This window comes from Rhinoderma darwinii, chromosome 3, assembly GCF_050947455.1.
Source record: "Rhinoderma darwinii isolate aRhiDar2 chromosome 3, aRhiDar2.hap1, whole genome shotgun sequence".
NCBI classification, from domain to species: Eukaryota; Metazoa; Chordata; class Amphibia; order Anura; family Rhinodermatidae; genus Rhinoderma; species Rhinoderma darwinii.
In genome coordinates this window covers 204,326,260-204,351,355 of record NC_134689.1, presented here as the reverse complement: position 1 = coordinate 204,351,355, position 25,096 = coordinate 204,326,260, and the positions used below count along the sequence as shown (strand labels likewise).

General features: G+C 44.4%; 1 protein-coding gene across 1 annotated transcript; it reads left to right on the top strand.

Annotated features, from left to right (window-relative positions):
* The first annotated feature begins 668 nt into the window (after window positions 1-668).
* On the top strand, window positions 669-23,276 carry DLD (dihydrolipoamide dehydrogenase). Its single transcript, XM_075857259.1, has 14 exons — window positions 669-797; window positions 3,781-3,859; window positions 4,725-4,804; window positions 8,682-8,750; window positions 11,395-11,464; window positions 12,395-12,495; window positions 13,248-13,391; window positions 13,482-13,583; window positions 13,829-14,019; window positions 19,251-19,421; window positions 19,960-20,149; window positions 20,591-20,728; window positions 22,455-22,544; window positions 22,654-23,276. The coding sequence occupies exons 1-14, from the start codon at window positions 759-761 to the stop codon at window positions 22,717-22,719; spliced, it is 1,530 nt and encodes a 509-aa protein (XP_075713374.1). The 5' UTR covers window positions 669-758; the 3' UTR covers window positions 22,720-23,276.
* Window positions 23,277-25,096: the final 1,820 nt, after the last annotated feature.

Below are 25,096 nucleotides of genomic sequence, written 5' to 3'. Positions count from 1 at the left end.
AGATCGGGGGTCATGTGGTCCAACGGAAGGACTGAACGTTGGCTGAAAATACATGACTGAAGTGCTTAGTTAGGGTATGTTCACACGGCTTATTATCGGGCTTTTTCAGGCCGTAAATGGCAGAAAAATCGGAGGCAGAAGGCCTCCAAACATCTGCCCATAGATTTTAATGGGAAAAACGTCATCCTGTTCCCACGGGGTGTTTTTTTATGCGGCCATTTTGAAAAACAGCCACGTTAAAAAACGCCCGTGAAAAAGAAGTGCATGTCACTTCTTGAGCCGTTTTTGGTGCCGCAGAAAACACAGCGAAAAACGCGAGTTGCTAAAAAAAACGGAGGAAGATCAGGACGGAGCTGTTTTCCCTTGAACAGCTCCGTATTTTCAGACGTTTTTTAGCAAGCGTGTGAACATGCCCTGAATGTTTATGCCATCACAAAAATGAAACATTTTTTTCCTGGGAGTGTTTTTTTTAAAGGGGTTATGAAACTTGCATTTGCCTCTGGAAAAGACACTTTCCTGGACTTCCTGTCAGTAATCTTGCTCTAGAATGGCAGTACATTGTATTCTGTGCAGAATACTGGGAACGTCTGTAAATCTACAAGTTATCACGTGACGAGCAGCCGCGGCTGGAATATGAAACTACATTTCCCATGCTGCACAGCGGCTGCCACTCCCCTTGGCGCCTGCGTATCTCGTGGAGTCCTTGATCCTAGGAAGCCCAGACAGGGAGCAGAGTGGGTCACATCTACGAAAGCAAAATGCACAGTTGGAGCCGCGTGTATTGCACCTTACGCAAGGTAAAAAAAGAGCGGGAGCAGCCGCGGCTCGAGCATCTCACCCGGCCGTACAGCGCTCCCTCCCGCGGCTTTCAGTGTAAGTGACAGCTGGGCCTAGAGCATTAGTACTGCCTGCCCGGCGCCCTGGTTGCTCCTGACCTTCACTGATTTGTGAAGTGCTAGAGCAGAGCTCCCCACTACTTACTACATCATGTACTGACCGCAGTGACCCCATGACTACTGCACCACGTCATTCACTGATAGAGTTCTGCTTACTTACCTGTGGATGTCATTGCTATAGTGCCCCCATCATGTTGTAACCACACTGCCATCAATGCATGTTAGATTGTATCCTACTTTGCCACCAGCTGGTGTTTTAAGGAGCATTTCACCCTAGACTAATGCCAATGGCAAATATAAGCCCACTGGTGCCTTATGCTAGCAATCGATCGAGTGCCCAGCGCTTGGATCCTCACCGATGTAACATCTAGCACATTTCCAATACATACGTGATAGTAGTTTTAGACTGGATCATCCTTTTGCTGAGTTTGTTCTGGATGCTGACATAGCTTGCCATAGACTACCTTACTCTCCATGCACTTGTAGCGAATCAGAACTATTCGGAGGGTAAATCTTCAGATGTTTTTATAACCTAATTTATCGTTACATATGTTTTGTCGCAAAGTATATTAGAAAGTTAATTTAAACTTCAGGCCCCATGCACACGAACGTAAAAACGCCCGTAATTACAGGCCCATAGATTTCTATTGGCCACGGGTACCTCCCGGTATGCTTACGGGAAGGTGCCCGTGGCGTTGAAAAATATAGAACATGTCATATTTCAGGCCGTAATAATGGCACGGGCAGGCCCGTAATTACGGGTGGCTACGTGTGTGCACCCGTAATTACGGGAGCGTTGCTAGGCGACATCAGGGGATAGGCACTGTCCAGGGTGCTGAAAGAGTTACCTGATCGGCAGTAACTCGTTCAGCACCCGGGACAGTGACTACCACTAGAGTTAATAGTATTAAAAGTTAACTTACCTGCTTCTTCCTCCAGTCCGGCCTCCCGGGATGATGTTTCATCCCATGTGACCGCTGCACCCAATCACAGGCTGCAGCGGTCACATGGACTGCCGCGTCATCCAGGGAGGTCGGACTGGATGTCAAAAGAGGGACGCGTCACCAAGACAATGGCCGGGGTACATATGAACTTCTTTTACTTACAATCGCTGCGGAAACTCTGCCCGAAAGGGCTTCCCCTTCTCTCTTTGCAGCACTGATAGAGAGAAGAGGCTGCCGGTTAGTGCAGAGAAAAGGGTCCGTAAATATGGGTGGAATACGTATGACAAAGGACTTGTATTTACGGGAGGAAAAAAATACGTTGGTGTGCATGAGGCCTAAACGTCAGTGGTGGATCGTGTGAGACATGGGTTTTCTCAGGAGCAGCTCTCTGCTGTAGTTTATAGGGGAGTCATCCCCCCCCCCCCCTCCCCCCCCCCCCCCCCAAGATGTCATCGGTAAATCAATGACAAACAGAAGTAGAATTGTGCGTTCCCTGCAGCTCCTGTGCATTTCTTTGAATGCGTATGGTGCACACCTCTAAAGTCACACATCGAGTCCATGACTGAAGTCTCTCAGCAATACTACAATAAACTTGTCAACGGATTGAACACATTTTCAGCCATGAGAACTCCCGTGCACCTTTCAAATGCCCAAAATCATGCAATTGAATGAATTAAAATATACTCAAATAGCTGCTGCCAAGAAATCACTTAAAAGGTAACTAAACTTTTAAAATACTTTTGACATGTCATGGTGGTGGGGATCCGAGCACTGAGACCCCCACAGATCGCTAAGAGGAAGCATCAGAAGCTCTCATGTGCTGCTTTGTTTCTGATCGGCTTTCCGCAGTGCGAAGGCTCAATAGAAAGTCTATGAGCTCATAGACTGCTCGCTCGGCTTTATGAGGAGACACTTGCTAAGCTGCAAAGCGTCACCCAAGCGCTTCTGCTTCTTCGTTTTAGGGATCGGTTGGGGTCTCGGTGCTCGGACTACCACCAATCAAAACTTCTGATATGTCACTATGACAATTCAAATTTTTTTTTAAAGTTTAGTTACGCTTTAGTGATGGCCTGCTGCTGAAACACCCAGCATTTGGCTAATATTGCCAGGAAGGCTGCTGGCATCTGCATAATACATGGTAGCATACAAGAACGACAGGTACCCTTTGCCGCACTTCTCCACTCTTAATAGAGATCAGACCCCCCCCCCCACCTCTGTTACTTTCATGTTTTTTAAAGACTATTTCTTGTAGCACGTTGTAAAAAAAACAAAAACATTCATCAAAATAAATCTTTGTTTCTGCTTTGATGCACCTGACAGGTCTGATTTTGTAATTACTTAGTATTCCCCATAAAATAATAATTTTAACATTGTGCTGCTCCTATGTAATTCCTCTTACAAATGTATGAATATATTGACAACTGAGCATTACCATTCTCACTAAGGCTTCGTTCACATCTGCACCACGGCTCCGTTCCGACGGATTGTCGGAGCTTTCCATCGAAGCGGAGCCCTGACTACGCTATTGATTCCGTCAAAACGACGGAACCCTTGCACAACTGAGACAAATGGAAACCATTAGGACCGGATCAGTCACTATTGACACCAACGGTGATGGAAACGGAAACCTACGGTTTCCGTTTCTGACAGTCAGGGATCCGTTCCGACGGAAAGCTCTGACGTTCCATCGGAACAGAGCCCTGGCGCAGATGTGAACGAAGCCTTAGGAGTGCTGATCGTGTCAGTCTGTGTGGGAACACACCATATTGACTAGGGCAATGGTAATGCCCAGTTGCCTATTTATACCATTACAGGAGAAATAATAGAGGAATGGCGTAATTCAGAGTTCTAAGAAAAGGTCCTCCAGCATTATTTCACGGAGAATGCAAGTATTTACTAAAACAGAGGTTGTCTTTAATCATTTGCATTTTTGTTTTTAGAAGAGTCACTTAAGTCACGTCACCCCTGGATTGAAAAGAATATGTGCTGTGCCGCTGCGAACCTACTCAGACCAACCATGTAAGTTCTCTGGAATAGTGTGACAGTGCTGTAATCTTGATCTGTAAGCCCGGGTTCACACACATTTTTTTTTAAATATTGCACTGTTGAGCCAGCCTAAAAATCTGCACCAAAATCTGTGCTGAAATCCTGGCAATTGGATTAAATGGACAACTGGGTGTTACCATTCCCTTTGTCAATGAGCCTTGTAAATACACCGTCTGACACTGTCCAGTCAGTACGGGGTAACGCCCAGTTGTCCGTTTATTCAGCCTTATTTTATGGGGAATGCCAGTCTTTACTAAAACAGGCATGTCAGGAGAGTTAACCAATCCTCGTTAGGGTATGTACACACGCGGCAGACTTGTTGCAGAAACTGTAACTGTACAATTCATCTTAATGTAATTTGCAGAAATCTCTGCACGTTCTGTTGAAACGACTCTTTTCACATGTATGGAACACATTTTCGGTCGTGGCTAATTCCACGAAAATCGGCCGTGTGTCCCCACAGGATAGGTAAATAATTTTCTGTTCATTGGGTGGCCCTACCGATTGTGCAAACTAAGTTCCCAAACACCATGCTTCTCCTCACATCTCGACAGCAGTAAGGAGGACATTGTTCTCATGATCAGTGGGGGTCTCAGCAGTGGGGCCCACAGCGATCAGAATATGATCAACTAGCCCGTTGATAGCTGATAATTAGTAACTCTGGGGATACCCATTTAAACATTAAAATTTAGGATTTTGATTCTTTGGTGCAGTTGGTTGGGCTTTGGCTTCTGGGTTGAGACTTGTACCAGGCCATTGGTAATAACTGCATAGCTGTCGAGTTTCTTTGCTTTGTCTTAAATTAAAAGTATATTGGTAAAAAATCTTTATCTTGAAGTGGATGCTGATGTCACAGTCATTGGCTCTGGTCCAGGAGGTTATGTCGCTGCAATCAAAGCTGCTCAACTGGGCTTCCAGGTGAGTGTTTGTGTTTGTCATGCAATCGTGTGTGTGTGTGTATATAAATTGGATTAAATAAAACAATGTTGCTTTGTGTGGCTTCTGCAGCTAGCCTGTATATACACTACATAGCAATTTGCAGACTGCTGCTTGTTCTGCAGCCCCTTTCTCTTTTCTGAATGATCTTCTAAGATGATTTTGATCAAATCAAAATAGAATTTTGGTTTGATAGAATCTCCTTCTACCTAGAGCTGACAAGCTCCTTTCAGTGTCCCTTCTCCCATGCACCATGCTGAAATGTTACACACATTCAGTACAAGCTGCAGTTACCCTGGCTCTGCAGTGAGAGAAAGCAGCAGATGGAATTAGAAACTGTAATTCCACAGTAAAATGGCTGTTGGAAAATTTAAATCTCATACTGCAGACCCAGGGAAACTTGTACTGAGCATGTGTGAGAGCTGAGCTTGTACTGAGTGTGTGTGAGGGCCAGGGAGGCTCCAGCTTGTGGTGAGGGCCAGGGAGGCTCCAGCTTGTGGTGAGGGCCAGGGAGGCTCCAGCTTGTGGTGAGGGCCAGGGAGGCTCCAGCTTGTGGTGAGGGCCAGGGAGGCTCCAGCTTGTGGTGAGGGCCAGGGAGGCTCCAGCTTGTGGTGAGGGCCAGGGAGGCTCCAGCTTGTGGTGAGGGCCAGGGAGGCTCCAGCTTGTGGTGAGGGCCAGGGAGGCTCCAGCTTGTGGTGAGGGCCAGGGAGGCTCCAGCTTGTGGTGAGGGCCAGGGAGGCTCCAGCTTGTGGTGAGGGCCAGGGAGGCTCCAGCTTGTGGTGAGGGCCAGGGAGGCTCCAGCTTGTGGTGAGGGCCAGGGAGGCTCCAGCTTGTGGTGAGGGCCAGGGAGGCTCCAGCTTGTGGTGAGGGCCAGGGAGGCTCCAGCTTGTGGTGAGGGCCAGGGAGGCTCCAGCTTGTGGTGAGGGCCAGGGAGGCTCCAGCTTGTGGTGAGGGCCAGGGAGGCTCCAGCTTGTGGTGAGGGCCAGGGAGGCTCCAGCTTGTGGTGAGGGCCAGGGAGGCTCCAGCTTGTGGCGAGGGCCAGGGAGGCTCCAGCTTGTGGCGAGGGCCAGGGAGGCTCCAGCTTGTGGCGAGGGCCAGGGAGGCTCCAGCTTGTGGCGAGGGCCAGGGAGGCTCCAGCTTGTGGCGAGGGCCAGGGAGGCTCCAGCTTGTGGCGAGGGCCAGGGAGGCTCCAGCTTGTGGCGAGGGCCAGGGAGGCTCCAGCTTGTGGCGAGGGCCAGGGAGGCTCCAGCTTGTGGCGAGGGCCAGGGAGGCTCCAGCTTGTGGCGAGGGCCAGGGAGGCTCCAGCTTGTGGCGAGGGCCAGGGAGGCCCCAGCTTGTGGCGAGGGCCAGGGAGGCCCCAGCTTGTGGCGAGGGCCAGGGAGACCCCAGCTTGTGGCGAGGGCCAGGGAGGCCCCAGCTTGTGGCGAGGGCCAGGGAGGCCCCAGCTTGTGGCGAGGGCCAGGGAGGCCCCAGCTTGTGGCGAGGGCCAGGGAGGCCCCAGCTTGTGGCGAGGGCCAGGGAGGCCCCAGCTTGTGGCGAGGGCCAGGGAGGCCCCAGCTTGTGGCGAGGGCCAGGGAGGCCCCAGCTTGTGGTGAGGGCCAGGGAGGCCCCAGCTTGCGGTGAGGGCCAGGGAGGCTCCAGCTTGCGGTGGGGGCCAGGGAGGCCCCAGCTTGCGCTGAGCGCCAGGGAGGCCCCAGCTTGCGCTGAGCGCGTGTGGGGGCCAGGGAGGCCCCAGCTTGCGCTTAGCATGTCTGAGATTTAATCATGGTACAGGGGAGGAGGAACACTGATAGGAGCTCTCATGAATTTATCTCATGAATACACTCGGACTCCTTTTAAAATCAGGCAGGAAAACTTTAAAGAAGCTCTGTCACCACATTATAAGTGCCCTATCCTACATAAGGAGATCGGCGCTATAATGTAGGTGACAGCAGTGCTTTTTATTTAGAAAAACTATCTATTTTTACCACGTTAGGAGCGATTTTAGCTTTATGCTAATTACTTTCTTAATGTACCAACTGGGCAAGTTTTTACTTTAGACCAAGTGGGCGTTGTACAGAGGAGTGTATGACGCTGACCAATCAGCGTCATGCACTTCTCTCCATTCATTTAGTCAGCGCATAGTGACCCTGCGTTATTCACTATGTGCTGTCTTATACTGACACATTAACGTTACTAAAGTGTTTAGACAGTGAATAGACAATCCTTCCAGCCAGGACGGGATGTCTATTCACAATCCCAATACTTTGGTAACACTGCAGGGAGCTGGGCTCTTATCGTCATAAGGCCTGATTCAGACGAACGTGAGCTTTTTCGCACGTAAAAACCGTGGCGTTTTGCGTGCGCAAAAGACACTTGACAGCTCCGTGTGCCCTGTTCATATGTATGCGCGGCTGCGTGCTTTTCGCGCAGCCGCCATCTTTATGACACTCCGTTTGGATGTTTGTCAACAGAAAAGCACGTGGTGCTTTTCTGTGTACATTCATTCTTTTACTGTTATTGCGCGAATAACACTTGTCCCACGGAAGTGCTTCCTTAAGGCATGCGTGATTTTCACGCACCCATTGACTTCAATGGGTGCGTGATGCGCGAAAAACGCTGACACATAGAACATGTCGCGAGTTTTACGCAGCGGACTAACGCTGCGCAAAACTCACGGACTGTCTGCACTGCCCCATAGACTTTAGGTCCGTGCGAGCCGCGTGAAAACCACGCGGACGGCACGGATGCAAAACACGTTCGTCTGAATCCGCCCTAATTATGTATAACGCTAGAACTCGCTGTGGGAAAACTGTCATGGACAGAAGTTCCGTGGAGAGGCAGGGACTCCTAGCGTCATAGATAACGATGATGCTAGGAGCCCAGCTCCCTGCAGTGTGCTCAGTCCGGGAAATGCGGCGGACCGTATATCACGGACTGAACACGCTCGTGTGAATCCGGCCTTATAGCGTGATCTCGCGAGATCACGCTGTAAATGACAGGTTACAGGGAGATTACGCTTTGCTCTGCTGTAAGTATCACAGAAACGTTAACGAAATGATTGTGTATAGACATCGCGTCCTGGCTGGAAGGAATGTCCATTCATTGTCTAAACACTTCAGTAACGTTAATATGTCAGTATAGGACAGCACTTAGCGAATAACGCAGTGTCACTATTCGCTGAGTAAATGAATGGAGAGAAGTGCATGACGCTGATTGGTCACTGATTGGTCAGCGTCATACACTCCTCTGTACAACGCCCACTTGGTCTAAAGTAAAAACACGCCCACTTGGGCATTAAGAAAGTAATTTGCATAAAGCTAAAATCTCTAATAACGTGGTAAAAATAGATTGTTTTTCTAAATAAAAAGCACTACATTATAGTGCCCATCGCCTAAGAAAGGATTCTACAGCCTTATTGTGACATGGATCTTCAAAGTAAATACATCAGTCTCATCAGGTCTAAGGCTGTGTTCACATCTGTGTCGGTGGTTCTCTTAGGGTCCTCTTTCTTAGATCCAGTGTAAAATGGCGGAAGAACTAGCGCAGCATTCGTTCACGGTAAACAGATGTGAACGAAGCCTAAGAGATGTATTTAATCATGTATGCAGTCCCTGTTGTGAAATCTGTTGACCGAACCTTTTTGAGGCCACAAGTAGCTTTATTTTTCCATCTTCGCATTACAGATTGTATAACTTTGTGTCACAAGTTGTATTTTCTAGAAGTACGCATATCAAATATGTGATATCACTATTAATTTCACGGGGCCTTTTATCCAGGCGTACCACGTGTAGGTTTGTTAGAAGAAAACCATTGAATTCCATTAATTTGTTCATCTTTATTTGACTAGTATTTAATAAATCTGTAACATTTATTTTAGACTGTTTGTGTGGAGAAGAATGAAACTCTTGGTGGAACCTGTTTAAACGTTGGATGTATTCCATCTAAGGTATGAGGTTTGAGCGCTGTGGTGGTGCCTTATTATGACAAATATATTCATATATTATTGCGGTGGTTGACTTGAAATAACTTTTAAAGACTTAATTGTCCTCTCAGGTAGAGCAGTTACATAGGAACGTTTTCCTTCTTATAGTTGTGAATGTCCCCGCTATTGAAAATCTGCATAGGCTCAATGTTTATAGAAAAAAGTGCCTGCATGCTGGGTGGTACAGTTTCCGTGGCAACTGTACGATGCCCTGGGAATACCATACAAGGGTCCGATAAATTAGAATTTGATCTGCGCACGATAATCCCAGAGCGTTGTACTGTTACCACAGAAACTGTACCGCCTGGCGTGCAGAAGCGTCTCCCCATTCCAATGTTAGGTCAGTAAATCACAAGTGGAGGTGCAACTTCAATCCACTAGTGACCACCAATACGCCTTTTTGCGGCGGTTACTAATGGACCAAGTGAGTGCTTGGCTTTCTGTTTAACTCGTTAGATGCTGCAGTCAATAGCTCCCGCACCATCTAAGTGGTTTACAGAGGGAGGTGGCTGCCTGGGACGCAAATGCGATCGCGGGCAGCTGATGGGTTACCATAGCAGCCAGGGGCTTATCAAAGGCCCCAGCCTGCCATGGTCATATGCCTATTAGGCCATGCCAAAGCTAAGGCCTAGTAGGTTGTTTTAGATTATATAAGCAATCAAAAGATCGCATAGTGAAGTCCTAGTGGGATTAAAAAAAAAATAATTATTGATGTGAAGTAAAAATGATGAAAAAAGGAACACCGAAAAAAAACAAAAACATTTTTATTATTTATAAAAAGTGGTTTCATTTGACAAATTTAAAGAAATACACATATATGGTATTGCCGTGAACGTAATGATCCAAACAATAAAGTTAACATGTTATTTAAACTGCAAGGTGAACGTAAAAATAATACATTTATCAATAAGTCCCATGTACCCCAAAATAGCACCAATAAAAACAACATCTTGTCCTGCAATAAACAAGCCCACCTATGGCTAGATTGACCGAAAAATAAAGTTATGGCTCTTGGAATTTGACTATGCAAAAACAAAATATTTTAGTGCAAAAGTAGTAAAACCTAAAAATCCTATACATTTGCGGTATCACAGTAACTGTTTTGACCCATAGAATAAGGCTATGTTCACACGGAGTATTTTGGGGGAGGAATATCTGCCTCAAAGCTCCAAACGGAATTTTGAGGCAGATATTCCTCCCCCAAAATACTCCGTGTGAATAGCAATTATCGCGCCGTTTTTCGCCCGCGGCCATTGAGCGGCGCGGGCATAAAACACGCTTTCTCCTGCCTCCCATTGAAGTCAATGGGAGGTCGGAGGCGGAAGCGCCCGAAGATAGGGCATGTCGCTTCTTTTTCCCGCGAGGCAGTTTTACTGCTCGCGGGAAAAAGACGCCGACGCCTCCCATTGAAATCAATGGGAGGCGTTCTCGGGCCGTTTCTGCCGAGTTTTGCGACGCGGTTTCCGCGTCAAAAAACTCGGCAAAAGACCCCGTGTGAACATAGCCAAAAGGTAGCACGTTGTCTACGCCGCATGATTAATGGCGCAAATTTAAAACTTCTAGAACGGTGTCGGAATTGCTTTTTTATTTAATTTTTTTATTTCCATTCTCCCCCCAAAAAAGTTAATAAAAGTTAATAAAAAATGATATGTATTTTTCAATGGCACCATTTTGGAATACAACTTATCCCGCAAAAAAAAGTCCTCATACAGCTATGTAGATGGGGGAAAAAAAATAAAGCTTATAGCTCATTGAATGTGACGATGAAAAAAAACAGAAAATTTGCTCGGTCACTTAGTGACCAGCCTATTTTAGGTCCTGATGACCAAGCTATTTTTTTTGTTTTTCTATAGTCGCATTCAAAGAGCTATAACTTTTTTTTATTTTTTGGTCTACATAGCTGTATGAGGACTTGTTTTTTGCAGGATTAGTTGTACTTTTTAATGGCACCATTTTAGGGTACATATCATTTTTTGATTAACTTTTTTTGGGGTGGAATAGAAAAACCCCCTGAAATTCCACCATTGTTCTATGCGCTTTAATTCACGCCGTTCACTGTGCGGCGTAAACAACACGTTACCTTTATTCTATGAGTCGGTATGATTACGGCGATACCACATATGTATAGTTTTTTATGTTTTACCGCTTTTGCACAATAAAAACACTTTTGAACTAAAATTATTTGTTTTTGCATCGTCGCTTTCCAAGAGCCGTCATTTTTTTATTTTTCCGTCAATGTAGTGATATGTGGGCTTGTTTTTTATGGGACAAGACGTAGTTTTGATTGGTGTTGTTTTGGGGTACATGGGACTTATTGATTAACTTTTATTATGTCTTTTTTTTGGGGGGCAATGGAAAAAAATAGCAATTTTGCCATTTGTTTTTTTTTCATCAGACAGCCAAGCCCTGGCTCCAGCCTGCACGGGACACCCGTGCAGGACTTAGACTGAGCCGCTAAGGGGTTAAGGCCTAAAATAGGCTGGTAACTAAGAGGTTCTTTACATTGATGACATGTATGTAAACATTTGTCTGTGATCTGTCCAGAATATTTTTTGTCATTTTTTTTTTTTTAGAATATACTGCAGATTGACATAATGTGTTTTTCCAGGCTTTGCTGAACAACTCCTATCTGTATCATTTAGCTCATGGAAAAGATTTTGCAAGCAGAGGAATTGAAGGTGGGTGAGACTTTTTTTTCTTTCTTTAGACCCCATGCACACGAACGTAAAAACGGCCGTAATTACGGCACGTTTTTACGGGCCCATCGACTTCTATTGGCCACGGGTACCTCTCCGTATGCTTACGGGAAGGTGCCCGAGCCGTTGAAAAAGATAGAACATGTCCTATTTCAGGCCGTAATTACGGCACGGGCAGCCCATAGAAGTCTATGGTGCACCCGTAATTATGTGAGCGTTGCTAGGCGACGTCAGTAAATAGTCACTGTCCAGGGTGCTGAAAGAGTTAAACGATCGGCAGTAACTTTTTCAGCACCCTGGACAGTGACTTGCGATCACAATATAGATCAACCTGTAGAAAAAAAAAAGACGTTCATACTTACCCAGAACTCCCTGCTTCTTCCTCCAGTCCGGCCTCCTGGGATGACGTTACAGCCCATGTGACTGCTGCAGCCAATCACAGGCCAATCACAGGCTGCAGTGGTCACATGGACTGCCGCGTCATCCAGGGAGGTCGGACTGGATGTGAAGAGAGGGATGCGTCACCAAGACAACGGCCGGGTAAGTATGAATTTCTTTTACTTTTTCTGCGGAAAGGGCTGCCCCTTCTCTTTATCCTGCACTGATGGAGAGAAGGGCTGCCGATTACTGCAGTGTAATTTTGCAGTGACATTGTGCCCGTAAATATGGGTGGAATACGGGTGACACCGGACCCGTATTTACGTGCACAAGTCCATAAATACTGGTGCAATACGGGTCGAATACGTGTGACCAAGGACCCGTATTTACGGGAGGACAAAAATACGTTCGTGTGCATGAGGCCTTAGTGTTTTTGGCAGCTTTTAGTTTCCCATTACATTGTGCTAGCTGACATCATGACGGGTCTATAGTTTTTACACTGTCACTAAGTTTTGCTTTTTTTGTTCTTTACAGTGACTGGAATCCATTTAAATCTAGAGAAGATGATGGAACAGAAAAGTGGTGCTGTAAAGGCACTTACAGGTGGCATTGCTCATCTGTTTAAACAGAACAAGGTCTGATTATTACGCCATAATATATGCATTTTAGCGGTGTATGAATATATGTTTAATAATATGTGTTATTTTACATTTTCACACACAAAGTAAAGTCAGCACAGAAATCATCTTGAATCCTTGTTGTCCACCTTTGTGTGCTGGGCTAGCATTCAATAACCCAATGTGTTTGCTTCCTCCGCTAGGAAAAAATAGACATCACTAATGCAGTTGTGACAGCTACGTTCCCCGGGATATATATTGGAAAAGTCACATAATTTCTCCCTACGTTCGTAATGGGCAAGGGCTGCGGTTGTGGAGAGAGACAGATTAACATCTGTGTTTTTTTTCTGTTACCAATATTGGTGTTTTTTTTTTCTTTACATGTGTTATTGGTGGCTTTTTTTAAAAAAAATTTATATTCATTGTTATTTTGTACATGCGTTTTTACCCTGGCATTTTTGAAGTTCTATGGAGAAAAAAGACCATATCTAGAGCAAGCTGTGTTTTTGATTAAAAATTCCACTGACACCAAAACTGCTATAAACTCCCAAAAAAACAAACCGCTATGTATGCATTCATACTATAGACTCCTTGCCGTAGCAGTTTTGGGAAAAAAAAATACCACCTAAAACCCGTCAAAATGCTGTGAATGAAACCGGTCTAGATAGAACACTGATGTGTAAGAGCCCTGTATACTACAACATCTCCTGCGTGACATTGACATGCACAAAATAGCATATCCATACTCCTCAGCAGTGTATCTTCTGCAGGTTGCACATGTTCAAGGCCTTGGAAAAATCACTGGGAAGAACCAAGTAACTGCCACGAAAGCAGATGGCAGCACCCAAGTCATCAACACAAAGAACATCCTCATAGCGACTGGATCAGAGGTTACTCCTTTTTCAGGAATCGAGGTATAGTCATTATAACATGTCCGTCTGATGAAAAAAAAAATCATATATGTATGTGTGTGTATATAATTTACTAGTGTGGTTTCATTACAGATTGATGAAGATACTGTAGTGTCCTCCACTGGTGCATTATCTCTAAAGAAAGTCCCCGAAAAGATGGTGGTCATTGGCGGTGGTGTTATTGGTGTTGAATTGGTATGCTGAATGAGGTTTAAAAAAAAAAAAAAATTAACATACTGGCAACCATTGTCTTTAGAGAGTAACTTGGACTGTAATGTGTTTTTATGGGGAACATAAACTCCAAACTCCTTGTTTGTCATGTGACACACAAGATTATCCTGCAGTGCTATAGGGTAACGGAATTCTCCTGTTATTTACAAAATAGGTCAAATAAGGAATTGTAACTGATACAAATTTTTGCTCCTCATCTTCTTCTTCAGGGATCTGTGTGGCAACGATTGGGAGCAGATGTTACAGCAGTTGAGTTTTTGGGACATGTTGGTGGAATAGGGATTGACATGGAAATCTCCAAGAATTTCCAGAGGATCCTTCAAAAACAGGGTCTGAAATTTAAGCTGAACACAAAGGTCACTGGTGCTACTAGGAGAGCAGATGGGCAAATCGACGTTTCGTAAGTATTGTTTATTACCATAATATGCCATTATTGTTGGCAAATAGCCTTGCCCATGCAAGTTTTATAATCTAGAGATTGGGGGATTTGTAGCTTGGTCCACAGCATGAAGGATGGTGTCGGCATCTTAAATTATACTTGTAAAGACTAAAGGCTCTTTTACACGGGCCAATTATCGGACAGACGAGCGTTCACAGAAGCCTCTTTCACGATCGTTGCCCTGTGTAAACGGCGTCGATCAGCCGATGAATGAGCAAATGCTCGTTCGTCGGCTGATTGCATAGTTTTAAATAACAAAACTATCGTTCTCGGCCGCACATTTCCCTGTGTAAACAGGGAGACGCGCTGCTGACATGATGATAATGTATGGGGACATGTGACCGGAGTAACGAGTACTCGTCCCCATACTAGCTCCTTGTAAATGTATAAAGACGAGCTGTCTCGTTGATCGGTGCTCGTTTACACGGCCCACGTCGGGCCATGTAATATAACCTTTATTTCAATAGATGCTTCTGTAAGGCTAAAAGTTTTATTTCCTTCCTAGCAAAGTCTTTTGTAGAACTTGTGTAAATGGATCATTGATGATTGCTTTAACTGGTTCCCGACCACTGGCTATGTTTTTACGGCCAGCAGTCAGGGTCCTTAAAGCCCGAGCCATAGACTTTTTACGGCTCTGGTTTTAAAGAAGCTCTGTCACCAGATTATAAGTGCTCTATCTCCTACATAATGTGATTGGCGCTGTAATGTAGATAACAGTGGTTTTTATTTTGAAAAACGATCATTTTTTAGCAAGTTATGAGCAATTTTAGATTTATGCTAATGAGTTTCTCAATGGACAACTGGGCGTGTTTTTACTTTTTACCAACTGGGCGTTGTACAGAGGAGTGTATGACGCTGACCAATCAGTGACCAATCAGCATCATACACTTCTCATTAGAACAATGTGTAATCCTTTATATACTAACAGCTTAACTAAAAAAATATATATTTTTTTCTAGCGACCCATTCACTTTAACCCCTTAAAGGGAATGTGTTGCCAGAAAAACATGTTTGTTTTTTTTAAATTAAACATTTAGTGTGTAGGTGATTAAACATTGTTCAAATTTTTTTTATTTTTTTCACGAGTCAGGAAATATTATAAATTAATTCGAATTTATAATATTTCCCATTGCTGGTCACTAGATGGAGCTATTCCCAAAATTGCAGCATTGCAAAATTGGGTAAAAAGCCCTCGCTCTAGTGAGCTCTCAGCATCCCCCCCCTCCTTTATCCTGGCTAGTGCCGGGATAAACGAGGGGTTTGAACGGTCTACCCTCCTACACTGTGTGTCGCCATTTTTTGAGCGAACACACAGTGTAGTAGGTTTACATACAGTAGTAAACGTACACAAACACGAACATACATTGAAATCTCTTACCTGCTCCTGCCGCCGCGGCTCCCTCCGGCCCGTCTGCTCCGTCTGCTGCCACTGGTCCAAGTGCACAAGTCCGGAAGCCGCGACCGGAAGTAGTAATATTACTGTCCGGCCGCGACTTCCGGTCCACAGGAAAATGGCGCCGGACGGCGCCAATTTCAAGTTGGACTGTGTGGGAGCGGCGCATGCGCAGTTCCCACACAGACGGCGTACACAGAAGTGGATGTGACGGGACCCGTTCGCTGTCTCTATGGGACTGTGGCTGCCGTATTCCATGTCTGTATGTGTCGTTAATCGACACATACAGAAATGGAACAAAAAATGGCAGCCCCCATAGAGAAGAAAAAGTGTAAAAATAAGAAAAAGTAAAACACAAACACACAAATAAATATAAACGTTTTTAATAAAGCACTAACATCTTTAACATATTTAAAAAAAATTTGTGATGACACTGTTCCTTTAAGGACACAGCAATTTTTTTACATTTCCCTCTTTGCATCCCGACGCTCATAACTCTTTTATTTTTTGTACGACGTAGTTGTATGAGACTTTGTTTTTTGCGGGACGAGTTGTACTTTATGTAGGTACCATTTTTTGGTACAAATACATTATCTTTTAATTTCTATACATTTTTATTTTAGTTCCGCTGCAGTTCCGATTATCATAAATAATGTTATACATTTGTTGTACATGTTGTTACGGTCGTGGCGATACCAAATATTTCTATATTTCATGTTTTGGGACTTATATTTTAAAAAGTTTATTTATTATAAAAAATTTGTTTCTGTGTATTTTTTTTACTTTTTATTTATTTATTTATCATTTTTTTTTTTACATTCATTTAACTTTTTTTTTTTTAATCCCATAAAGGGATTTATCATTTTGATTTTGTAAGGCCTCATGCACACGACCGTAAAAACACCCGTTATTGCGGGTCGTTATTACGACCCGCAATAACGGGCTCATAGGCTTCTGTTAGCCACGGGTACCCTCCCGTTTTCTCACGGGAAGGTACCCGTGCCGTTAAAAAAGATAGAACATGCCCTATTTCATGCCGTAATAACGGCACGGGCATCCCATAGAAGTCTATGGGGCTCCCGTAATCATGGGTGGCTGCGTGTGTTCACCCGTGATTACGGGAGCGTTGCGAGGTCAGGGGACTACCCGGTCTGCAGGCCACAGCCCAGTGGCGTAACTACCGCCGGGACTACAATGAAAACTATGGCAGAGCGGGGAGGTATCTCCCCGCTCTGCCATAAACAAAAGACATGTATCCCCTATCCTGTGGATAGGGGATACATGTGTGATCGCTGGCAGCGATAAGTAGAACGGGGGACTGAAAGTCCCCCCATGTTCTCCATGACTCTCACCTCTGACTTCCGAGGTCTGTGTCGGCAACCCCGTAGAAATGAATGGAGCGCCGGTCGCGCTTGTGCGCATGCGTGACCAGCGCGCCTTTCATTTTTATTGAGCTGTGGAAGTCAGAGGTGAGAGTCATGGAGAACTTGGGGGGACTTTCAGTCCCCCGTTCTCCTGATCGCTGCCAGCGATCACACATGTATCCCCTATCCACAGGATAGGGGATACATGTCTTTTGTCTACACTGTAGGTCGCATCTTTTGGGGGGGTTGGGGACAGGGGCTGTAAGGCGTTCCCTACAGAGGGTGGGGCTGTATGGCATTCCCTACAGGGGGGGGGCTGTATGGCAGTCCCTACAGGGGGGGGGCTGTATGGCAGTCCCTACAGGGGGGGGGGGGTTGTATGGCGTTCCCTACAGGGGGGGGCTGTATGGCATTCCCTAAAGGGGGGGGCTGTATGGCAGTCCCTACAGGGGGGGGGGGTTGTATGGCGTTCCCTACAGGGGGGGCTGTATGGCATTCCCTAAAGGGGGGGGGGGGCTGTATGGCGTTCCCTACAGACCCCCCTGTAGGGAACGCCATGCAGGCCCCCCCTGTAGGTGACGCCATACAGCCCCCCTGTAGATAGCGCCATACAGCCCCCCCTCTAGATAGCGCCATACAGCCCCCTTTGTAGAGAACGCCATACAGCCCCCCTGTAGATAGCGCCAAACAGCCCCCCCTGTAGATAGCGCCAAACAGCCCCCCCTGTAGATAACGCCATACAGCCCCCTTTGTAGAGAACGCCATACAGCCCCCCTGTAGATAGCGCCAAACAGCCCCCCCTGTAGATAACGCCAAACAGCCCCCCCTGTAGATAACGCCAAACAGCCCCCCCTGTAGATAACGCCATACAGCCCCCTTTGTAGATAGCGCCATACAGCCCCCCTGTAGATAGCGCCATACAGCCCCCTTTGTAGAGAACGCCATACAGACCCCTTTGTAGATATCTACAGAGGGGACTGTATGGCGTTATCTACAGGGAGGGTTGTATGGCGTTATCTACAGGGGGGGGCTGTAATAAATACACTATCTACAAGGGGGGGTGGGGTTGTGTGACACCCAGTGGAGGGGGGGGCCCCAGTCAAAAGTTTGCTATGGGGCCCAGTCTTTCCTAGTTACGCCCCTAACACAGCCCACATTTGTTTTCAGAGTTCAAGAGAAAAACATGCCACTCACTTTTTTTTTACGGATCCGTAAATACGGATGGAATACGGGTGGAATACGGGTGCACACGGTACCGTATTTACGGACACGGATCCGTAAAAACGGGTGCAATACGGGTGGAATACGTGTGACCATGGAGCCGTATAAACGGCCGTTTTAACGGATGGTAAAAAATACGGTCGTGTGCATGAGGCCTAACTGTAATGTACTGGCATAGATCTATATGCCAGTACATTAGCCTGTTGCTGATTGAACACAGGCAGTTGTTAGAGCATACTTCAGTATGCCCTAACAACAGGAAATATGTTCAGACAGCCCTGGGGTCCTTCAATGGACCCTGGGCTGTCTGGCCATATGAGTTATGGGCTTTGATCGCGTCACAGTTATTTTCTGTGATTCGATCAATGTGCAGTCCCCCCTCTTTGAATGCCGCGATCAGCTTTCATCGCGGCATTCAAAGGGTTAACAGCGGAGAGAAGATGTTTCTCTCATCTCCGCTGTCAGAGCGGGGCCGTGGCTGTGTATTACAGCCGTTGCCCCGCTCTCGATCGCGCGCACAGACGGCTGTCACACAGGACGTGTATGCTCGTCCTAATGCGCAAAGTGCTCGCCGCTCAGGACGAGCATACTCGTCCTGTGTCGGCAACCAGTTAATGGCCTGTTTACACAGTGAACTTTGTTTTCTTCACATCTTCTTTTTTTTTTTATTTGGGCTAGGGCACTTTTTTTCACTATAAGATCGCGGAAAAAGTTCAGCGTGACTTGTGTAACCTGTGATTTATTTTTTTTTCCATTACCAAAAGTTGCCATGGTGCCCTAGCCTTAGTAGGGACAAACTGGGATTGGATTCATTATGCAACCCTTTACTCTATTTAGAATCCACTTGCTAAGTAGACAAAAAGAGGAAAAGAAAGCTGATGAGTCTGCACTGTGTTTATAAGGACTGAATATAGCAGTGAGTTCAACTCTATCTAGACATGCGCTTAGGAGATCAGATTCCATCAAGGGGAATAAGCAAAAACTTCCTAGAGTCTTCGTTGGGGTAGTTTATCCATGTTCCCTGTTCTCGTAACAAAAATCAGGAAAATGGAACAGAGACTGAATCTCCCTTACACTAATAAACATGAACTCGGAAAAGCGTTACTATTTTATTACAAACAGTTGCTTCATTTTTATATTCAATGCCTTTTTTTTCAGTGTAATATAATAAAAATGAAATGTGGTGACTGCTGAATTATCAATTATGTTGACAGTATTGAAGCAGCAGCTGGTGGCAAGGCAGAGGTAATAACCTGTGATGTTTTACTTGTGTGCATCGGCCGTCGTCCCTTCACCCAAAACCTTGGTTTGCAAGAGCTTGGCGTTGAGCTGGATAACAGGGGGAGGATCCCAATCAACACACGGTTCCAGACGAAAATCCCAAAGTAAGTAAAACGTTAGAAAACAGAACTGAAGGCTTGCATTACATTCAACAGACACGTGTAACTTCTAACACCGTGAATGCTGATACGTTCCTGATAGAGGGTCACACACATGTTAACTAAGGTGGCTAAACACCTTAGATAGTTGTCCGTCCGACAGTTATCACTCCAGACATCCCCCAGACTCCACCAAATTTGCATGTGTACTCAATTCGTTTTTGACGGTGGCCTATTGCCTGAGAGCAATGGATCTGGCATGTTCAATCTCTCTTTTCCCCAACATTTACCATCACTGGAGAGTCAGGACATACTCCATACATATGCCCTGATCAGTCAACCCTTGGTGAGGCCCCCATAGAAAAAGGTTAGATGAGATCTTATTTCATAATATGGTACAATTGTTAGCTTGTCTGTATCTTATCTTTTCTTAAATGATTGAACTGAAAAATTTGCTGACTTGAAACCAAAAATATTTTGTACTGAACTAGCTCTTACATTTTAACGGCTGTCAATTTATTTATATCCCTTCTATTTTCAACAGTATATATGCTATTGGTGATGTAGTAGCTGGACCAATGTTGGCCCATAAAGCAGAAGATGAAGGTATAATCTGTGTTGAAGGGATTGCTGGTGGAGCAGTCCACATTGACTACAACTGTGTGCCATCCGTGATCTATACTCATCCTGAGGTGGCATGGATTGGAAAAACAGAAGAGCAGTTAAAAGAAGAGGTATGGTTATATATACGATCTTTAAGGTTTTATTGTTTTACAATGCTTGTCTGGACTAGAAACCCCATTTTTCAAATACCCTATTAGGGAATGTAGTACATAATATTCTGAGTTAATAGAATGGGGTCCTTCATCTACTGCAAAAGGTGTCCCTTGCTCTGGTGTACCCACCAGGTCTGGTCTTTACAATACACTGATTTCAATAGGCACACCGTGTAATGCCTTATTTCCCCTGCATTGACGCTGCCTTTTCCCCTACATATATTCGATACCAGCAGCAGGACAGCCGGCATACACTGGTCAACTTTTTATTGGGGGCCCTTCTAATAAAATGGATTGTTTAAGTTGACAACCCCTTTAAATCATTGAAGGATGATTTTGTATTACAATAGACCAACTTTATTGATTGAAAAATATTACATCACCTGTGTTTTTGTTCAGGGTGTGGAATACAAAGTTGGGAAGTTTCCATTTGCTGCCAACAGTAGGGCTAAGACAAATGCAGACACAGACGGCTTGGTGAAAATCCTGAGTCATAAGTCAACTGACAGAATGCTCGGGGCACATATTCTTGGATCAGTAAGTTTATTTCATTCATCACAGTTCATCCTAGCTCTTGTCTGGCAATGTAGAAATTGGGCATAAATGAAGCAGAAATTTTCGTCTATTGAAAGTAACACCAAATTTTGAAAGCATTGAAAAAATATCCCAATAATTCTTCCCTTAAAATTGTTGTACCAGAATCGACAATTATCACCTATCTCCAGAAGTAAGACGTAGCTTGAATGAAGCGGTGGTCGAGCATGCGCCTGCTGATTCATTCAATGCTATGGGACTGACGGAAACAGCCAAGTACAGTCTCACAGATTTTAAATGGAGTGGCATTGTGTATGCTTTATCACCGCTCAATTCAAAGACCTTCTCAAGACCATTGTCTCGTGATTGGTGGGGCCACCAGCGATTAGACAATTACCGCTGTGAATAAGTGTTAATTGTCCGTTCTGTTACAACCCATTTAATCTCCTTCTTTCCTTTTGATCCTATTTTGTCTCATATTGCAATTAGAACTGAAAAATATATAGAGTGCCTTAAAGAGGCTCGGTCACCACATTATAAGTGCCCTATATTGTACATGAATTGATCGGCGCTGTAATGTAGATTACAGCAGTGTTTTTTATTTAGAAAAACAATCATTTTTGACAGAGTTATGACCTATTTTAGCTTTATGCTAATTACTTTCTTAATAGACAACTGGGCGTGTTTTACTTTTTGTCCAAGTGGGCGTTGTACAGAAGAGTGTATGACACTGACCAATCAGTGACCAATCAGCGTCATACACTTCTCCCCATTCATTTACACAACAGATAATGACGGCAAGCGTGATTTGCAGCGTGATCTCGCGAGATTACGCTTACTGTCATTAACTCCCACACTAAACGTTAGAGGAGTGACGGCAGTGATGAATAGACATCCTCTCCTGGTTGGACGTGAGGTCTATTAACTCTCAAGACTCTTCAGTAACTTTAGTGTGTGAGTATGTGACTGCACACTAGTAAGAACACTATCTGCTGTGTAAATGAATGGGGAGAAGTGTATGATGCTGATTGGTCACTGATTGGTCAGCGTCATACACTCCTCTCCACAACGCCCACTTGGTCAAAAAGTAAAACACGCCCAGTTGCTCATTAAGAAATTCATTAGCATAAAGCTAATATAGGTCATAACTCCGCCAAAAATGATAGTTTTTCTAAATAAAAAACACTGCTGTAATCTACATTACAGCGCTGATCACATCATGTACAAGATAGGCCACTTATAATGTGGTGACAGAGCCTCTTTAATGTGCGTTCCAGGAGATCAGCCATTTCCCCCTTGTTCTCCTCGCAATTCTGTCTGGCTGTAGGACAACTGGCTGCAGCTGGCGCCTCCCCACTTCCCTATCTGCAGTACGAGACAAGGATTGTTAAACTCCCCCGTTGTTAAGCCCTTTTCCCTTGGCCATACACAAGCCAAATATGGAACAAATCAGTTGGAATTTAACCCCGGTGCTCTCTGCAGGATATCTACAAGACTGTTTGCTTGTGGTACATGTAGAAAATCCTGCAGACTGACCAACAGTGAGCAACTTTTACCCTCTGTTTACTTTTATCGTTCACTTCTATTTTTAGTATTTAATACATGGTTTTTGGGGTGTTTAAAGTAATGAAGCAATGTTCGTTTTTTTGCGGGGGTTTTTTCTTAAATTTCTTCTCTGATAAGTGAAAAAATATGTGTATACAATGTATTCTTTATCATCTGTTTTCAGGGTGCCGGTGAAATGATTAATGAAGCTGCTCTTGCCATGGAATATGGAGCCTCCTGTGAAGATGTAGCCAGAGTATGCCATGCCCACCCAGTAAGTATACAGCATTTTGTGTTCTGTTTTTTTGTTATTCTTTATACAATTTTAGGTTTGTTTGTAATTTATCTACCCATATTACCCATAAGTTGTCTCTTCCTTGCAGACTGTATCAGAAGCCTTCAGAGAAGCAAATCTGGCTGCATCGTTTGGGAAAGCCATTAATTTCTAAGTGAATGGAGAAAGTTGTTGTGTGTACATAGGTTTCTTATAAGGGTTAGTGGCTGACAGATGTCCATCAATGTTTGATACTCAGTACAATGGACTCTTGTCAAATCCAAGTATTTAATATTGTTTGGAATCAGGAAAGTACGTTCCGACTGAGCTTTTTGTCAGAACGGAGCCCTGACTGACACAAACGGAAAACGTGGTTTTCGTTCGTCACCGTTGTGCAGGGGTTCCTTGGAACCCTTGCACAATTGAGACAAACGGAAAACCTTTGGCACCGGATCCGTAACCATTGAAATCAATGGTGATGGAAATGGAAACCTATGGTTTCTGTTTGTCAGTCAGGGCTCCATACTAATGGAAAGCTCTGGCGGAACGGAACCGTGACGCAGATGTGAACATAGCCTAATATCCATGTGCAATGCACTTACTGTAAATGTGGACTGATAATGAACATCTGAAACACTATTGTGGAAGCCATGTCTGTAAAAGCGAATGTTTGAAGCAAAAGCGCTGTGAACTGGTTGTCACCTGTCTAAAGGAGATCTATTCATACTTCCACCTGGAGTCTGTCTCTTATTCTCTACTTGCTAAAGCAATGATCTCGTCGATATTCTGTCAATCATTTCTATCCTGATAGATTTGATCATAAACATTTCTTGTACATCTTGTGTTGTGTATCTGGAGCAATTTAGGACAGTCCTTTATCTTTTCTATATTTTGTGACCTAGGTTCTTGCCTATTAGTGCTTTTCTGATGGATTTGTGTAAATTAAAGGATAATTCAATTTGGGTAGGAACATTTCTATATATGAAGCCTGAATTTATAAAATATAGTTTAGATTGATGTCGATTTTCCAGTCTATTCTTTTGGGAAATGCGCAGTGACAATCTCCATCTGATTGACAAATACGCTGAGATCTTTGACAGCATTTTCTGACCCTGATTTCTGGCCTCATGCAAACTGCAGAGAGCCTATATGACTGCGCGCAGAGTCCTGTACAGTCTCTATGTGCCGCTGTACAATGTCAGGTGCCGTATGTACGTAGCTATTCTCGGATAGAAGCTTTGCTCTGCATGCAGCATCCGAAGAAGCATGCCTACATTTTTTTTCTGTTGGACTTGTGCAGAAAAAAACCTCCATATGAAATTGGAAATATATAAGTGTACAGTAAAGGCCCCATGCACCTCTGTGTGTGCCCTATTCGGCTTAGTTAACACAGTTTATGCCGCTGATTCCGCGTCAAAATCGGCGGCAAAATAAATTCCCTCCAATTGAAACTAATAAAGGTAGGAGGCATTCCTTTTATTGGATGTTTTTTGAATGCCCTCTGGAATTAAAAAAAGCATCATGCCCTATCTTGAAGTAAGTTCCACCTCTAAACCTTCATTGAAATTAATGGGAGGCAGAAAAAAAACCAGTCCCTTCATCGGAGCATTTTTTATTTTAGTGGTTTTTTTTTACCAAAAACTTCCTGTAGTTTTTGTATTTGTTTAAAATAAACAAACGCCTCAAATGTGTCAAAAAATAAATCCTGAAGGAGTTTTGAGGCAGAGTTTTTCTGCCTGATCATAAACCCTGTGTGAACTAGGCCTTTCAGCTCCATAGAAAATGGAGACTTAATACTACCGTGCGCTCAAGGTCTAATCCGCTTTTTAACAGAGCCGCTGATTTTTATTTATGCTGCATGACGTGACCGCCATCACTTAGGATTGTCATGTAGAGGTTGAAATATTCGGCTCATTTCCTGCCTAGTTGATATTCCTGCCTAGTTGATATTCCTGCCTAGTTGATATTCCTGCCTAGTTGATATTCCTGCCCAGTTTATCTGCATAGTGTTAATAATGACTAAACTAGAGCAGTTCATTCAGACGACAGATGTAAAGAAAAATGCTCCATTCTGGCGTGATACATGAAAGTTATGACATCCAAGGTTAGAAATGTGCAATCCTTTATCCGAATGCAACTTTTCCTGGACCTAAGAGGACAGTGTCGCTTTGGAAAAGGGAGCAGGTTCTACAATAAGGAAAGGTTCTATACTTCTGCTTTACACCATTCTCTACATACTATACAAGGAAGCAAAATGTGTTATGGGAAATCTTTTTACTTTTAAATGTTTTTCATACCTATTTTATGTGGTCCCTAGTTAAAGGGGATTTTGCTTAGTGAAGAACACTCATTTTTCATTGTAATCCAGCCAGCAGTTCAACCATGCCTTTTAATTTGATAATAAAACCAAACCGCTCCCTTCCGTGTCTGCTTTATAGTTACGAACATGCTGGTTATCATGCAATCAAAACGGCATTCTACTTCACGCCACCAATTTCACTATAGTCTCCATTCGAAAAATGGTTCATATGTTGGGAAAAGTTTGTCCCCTT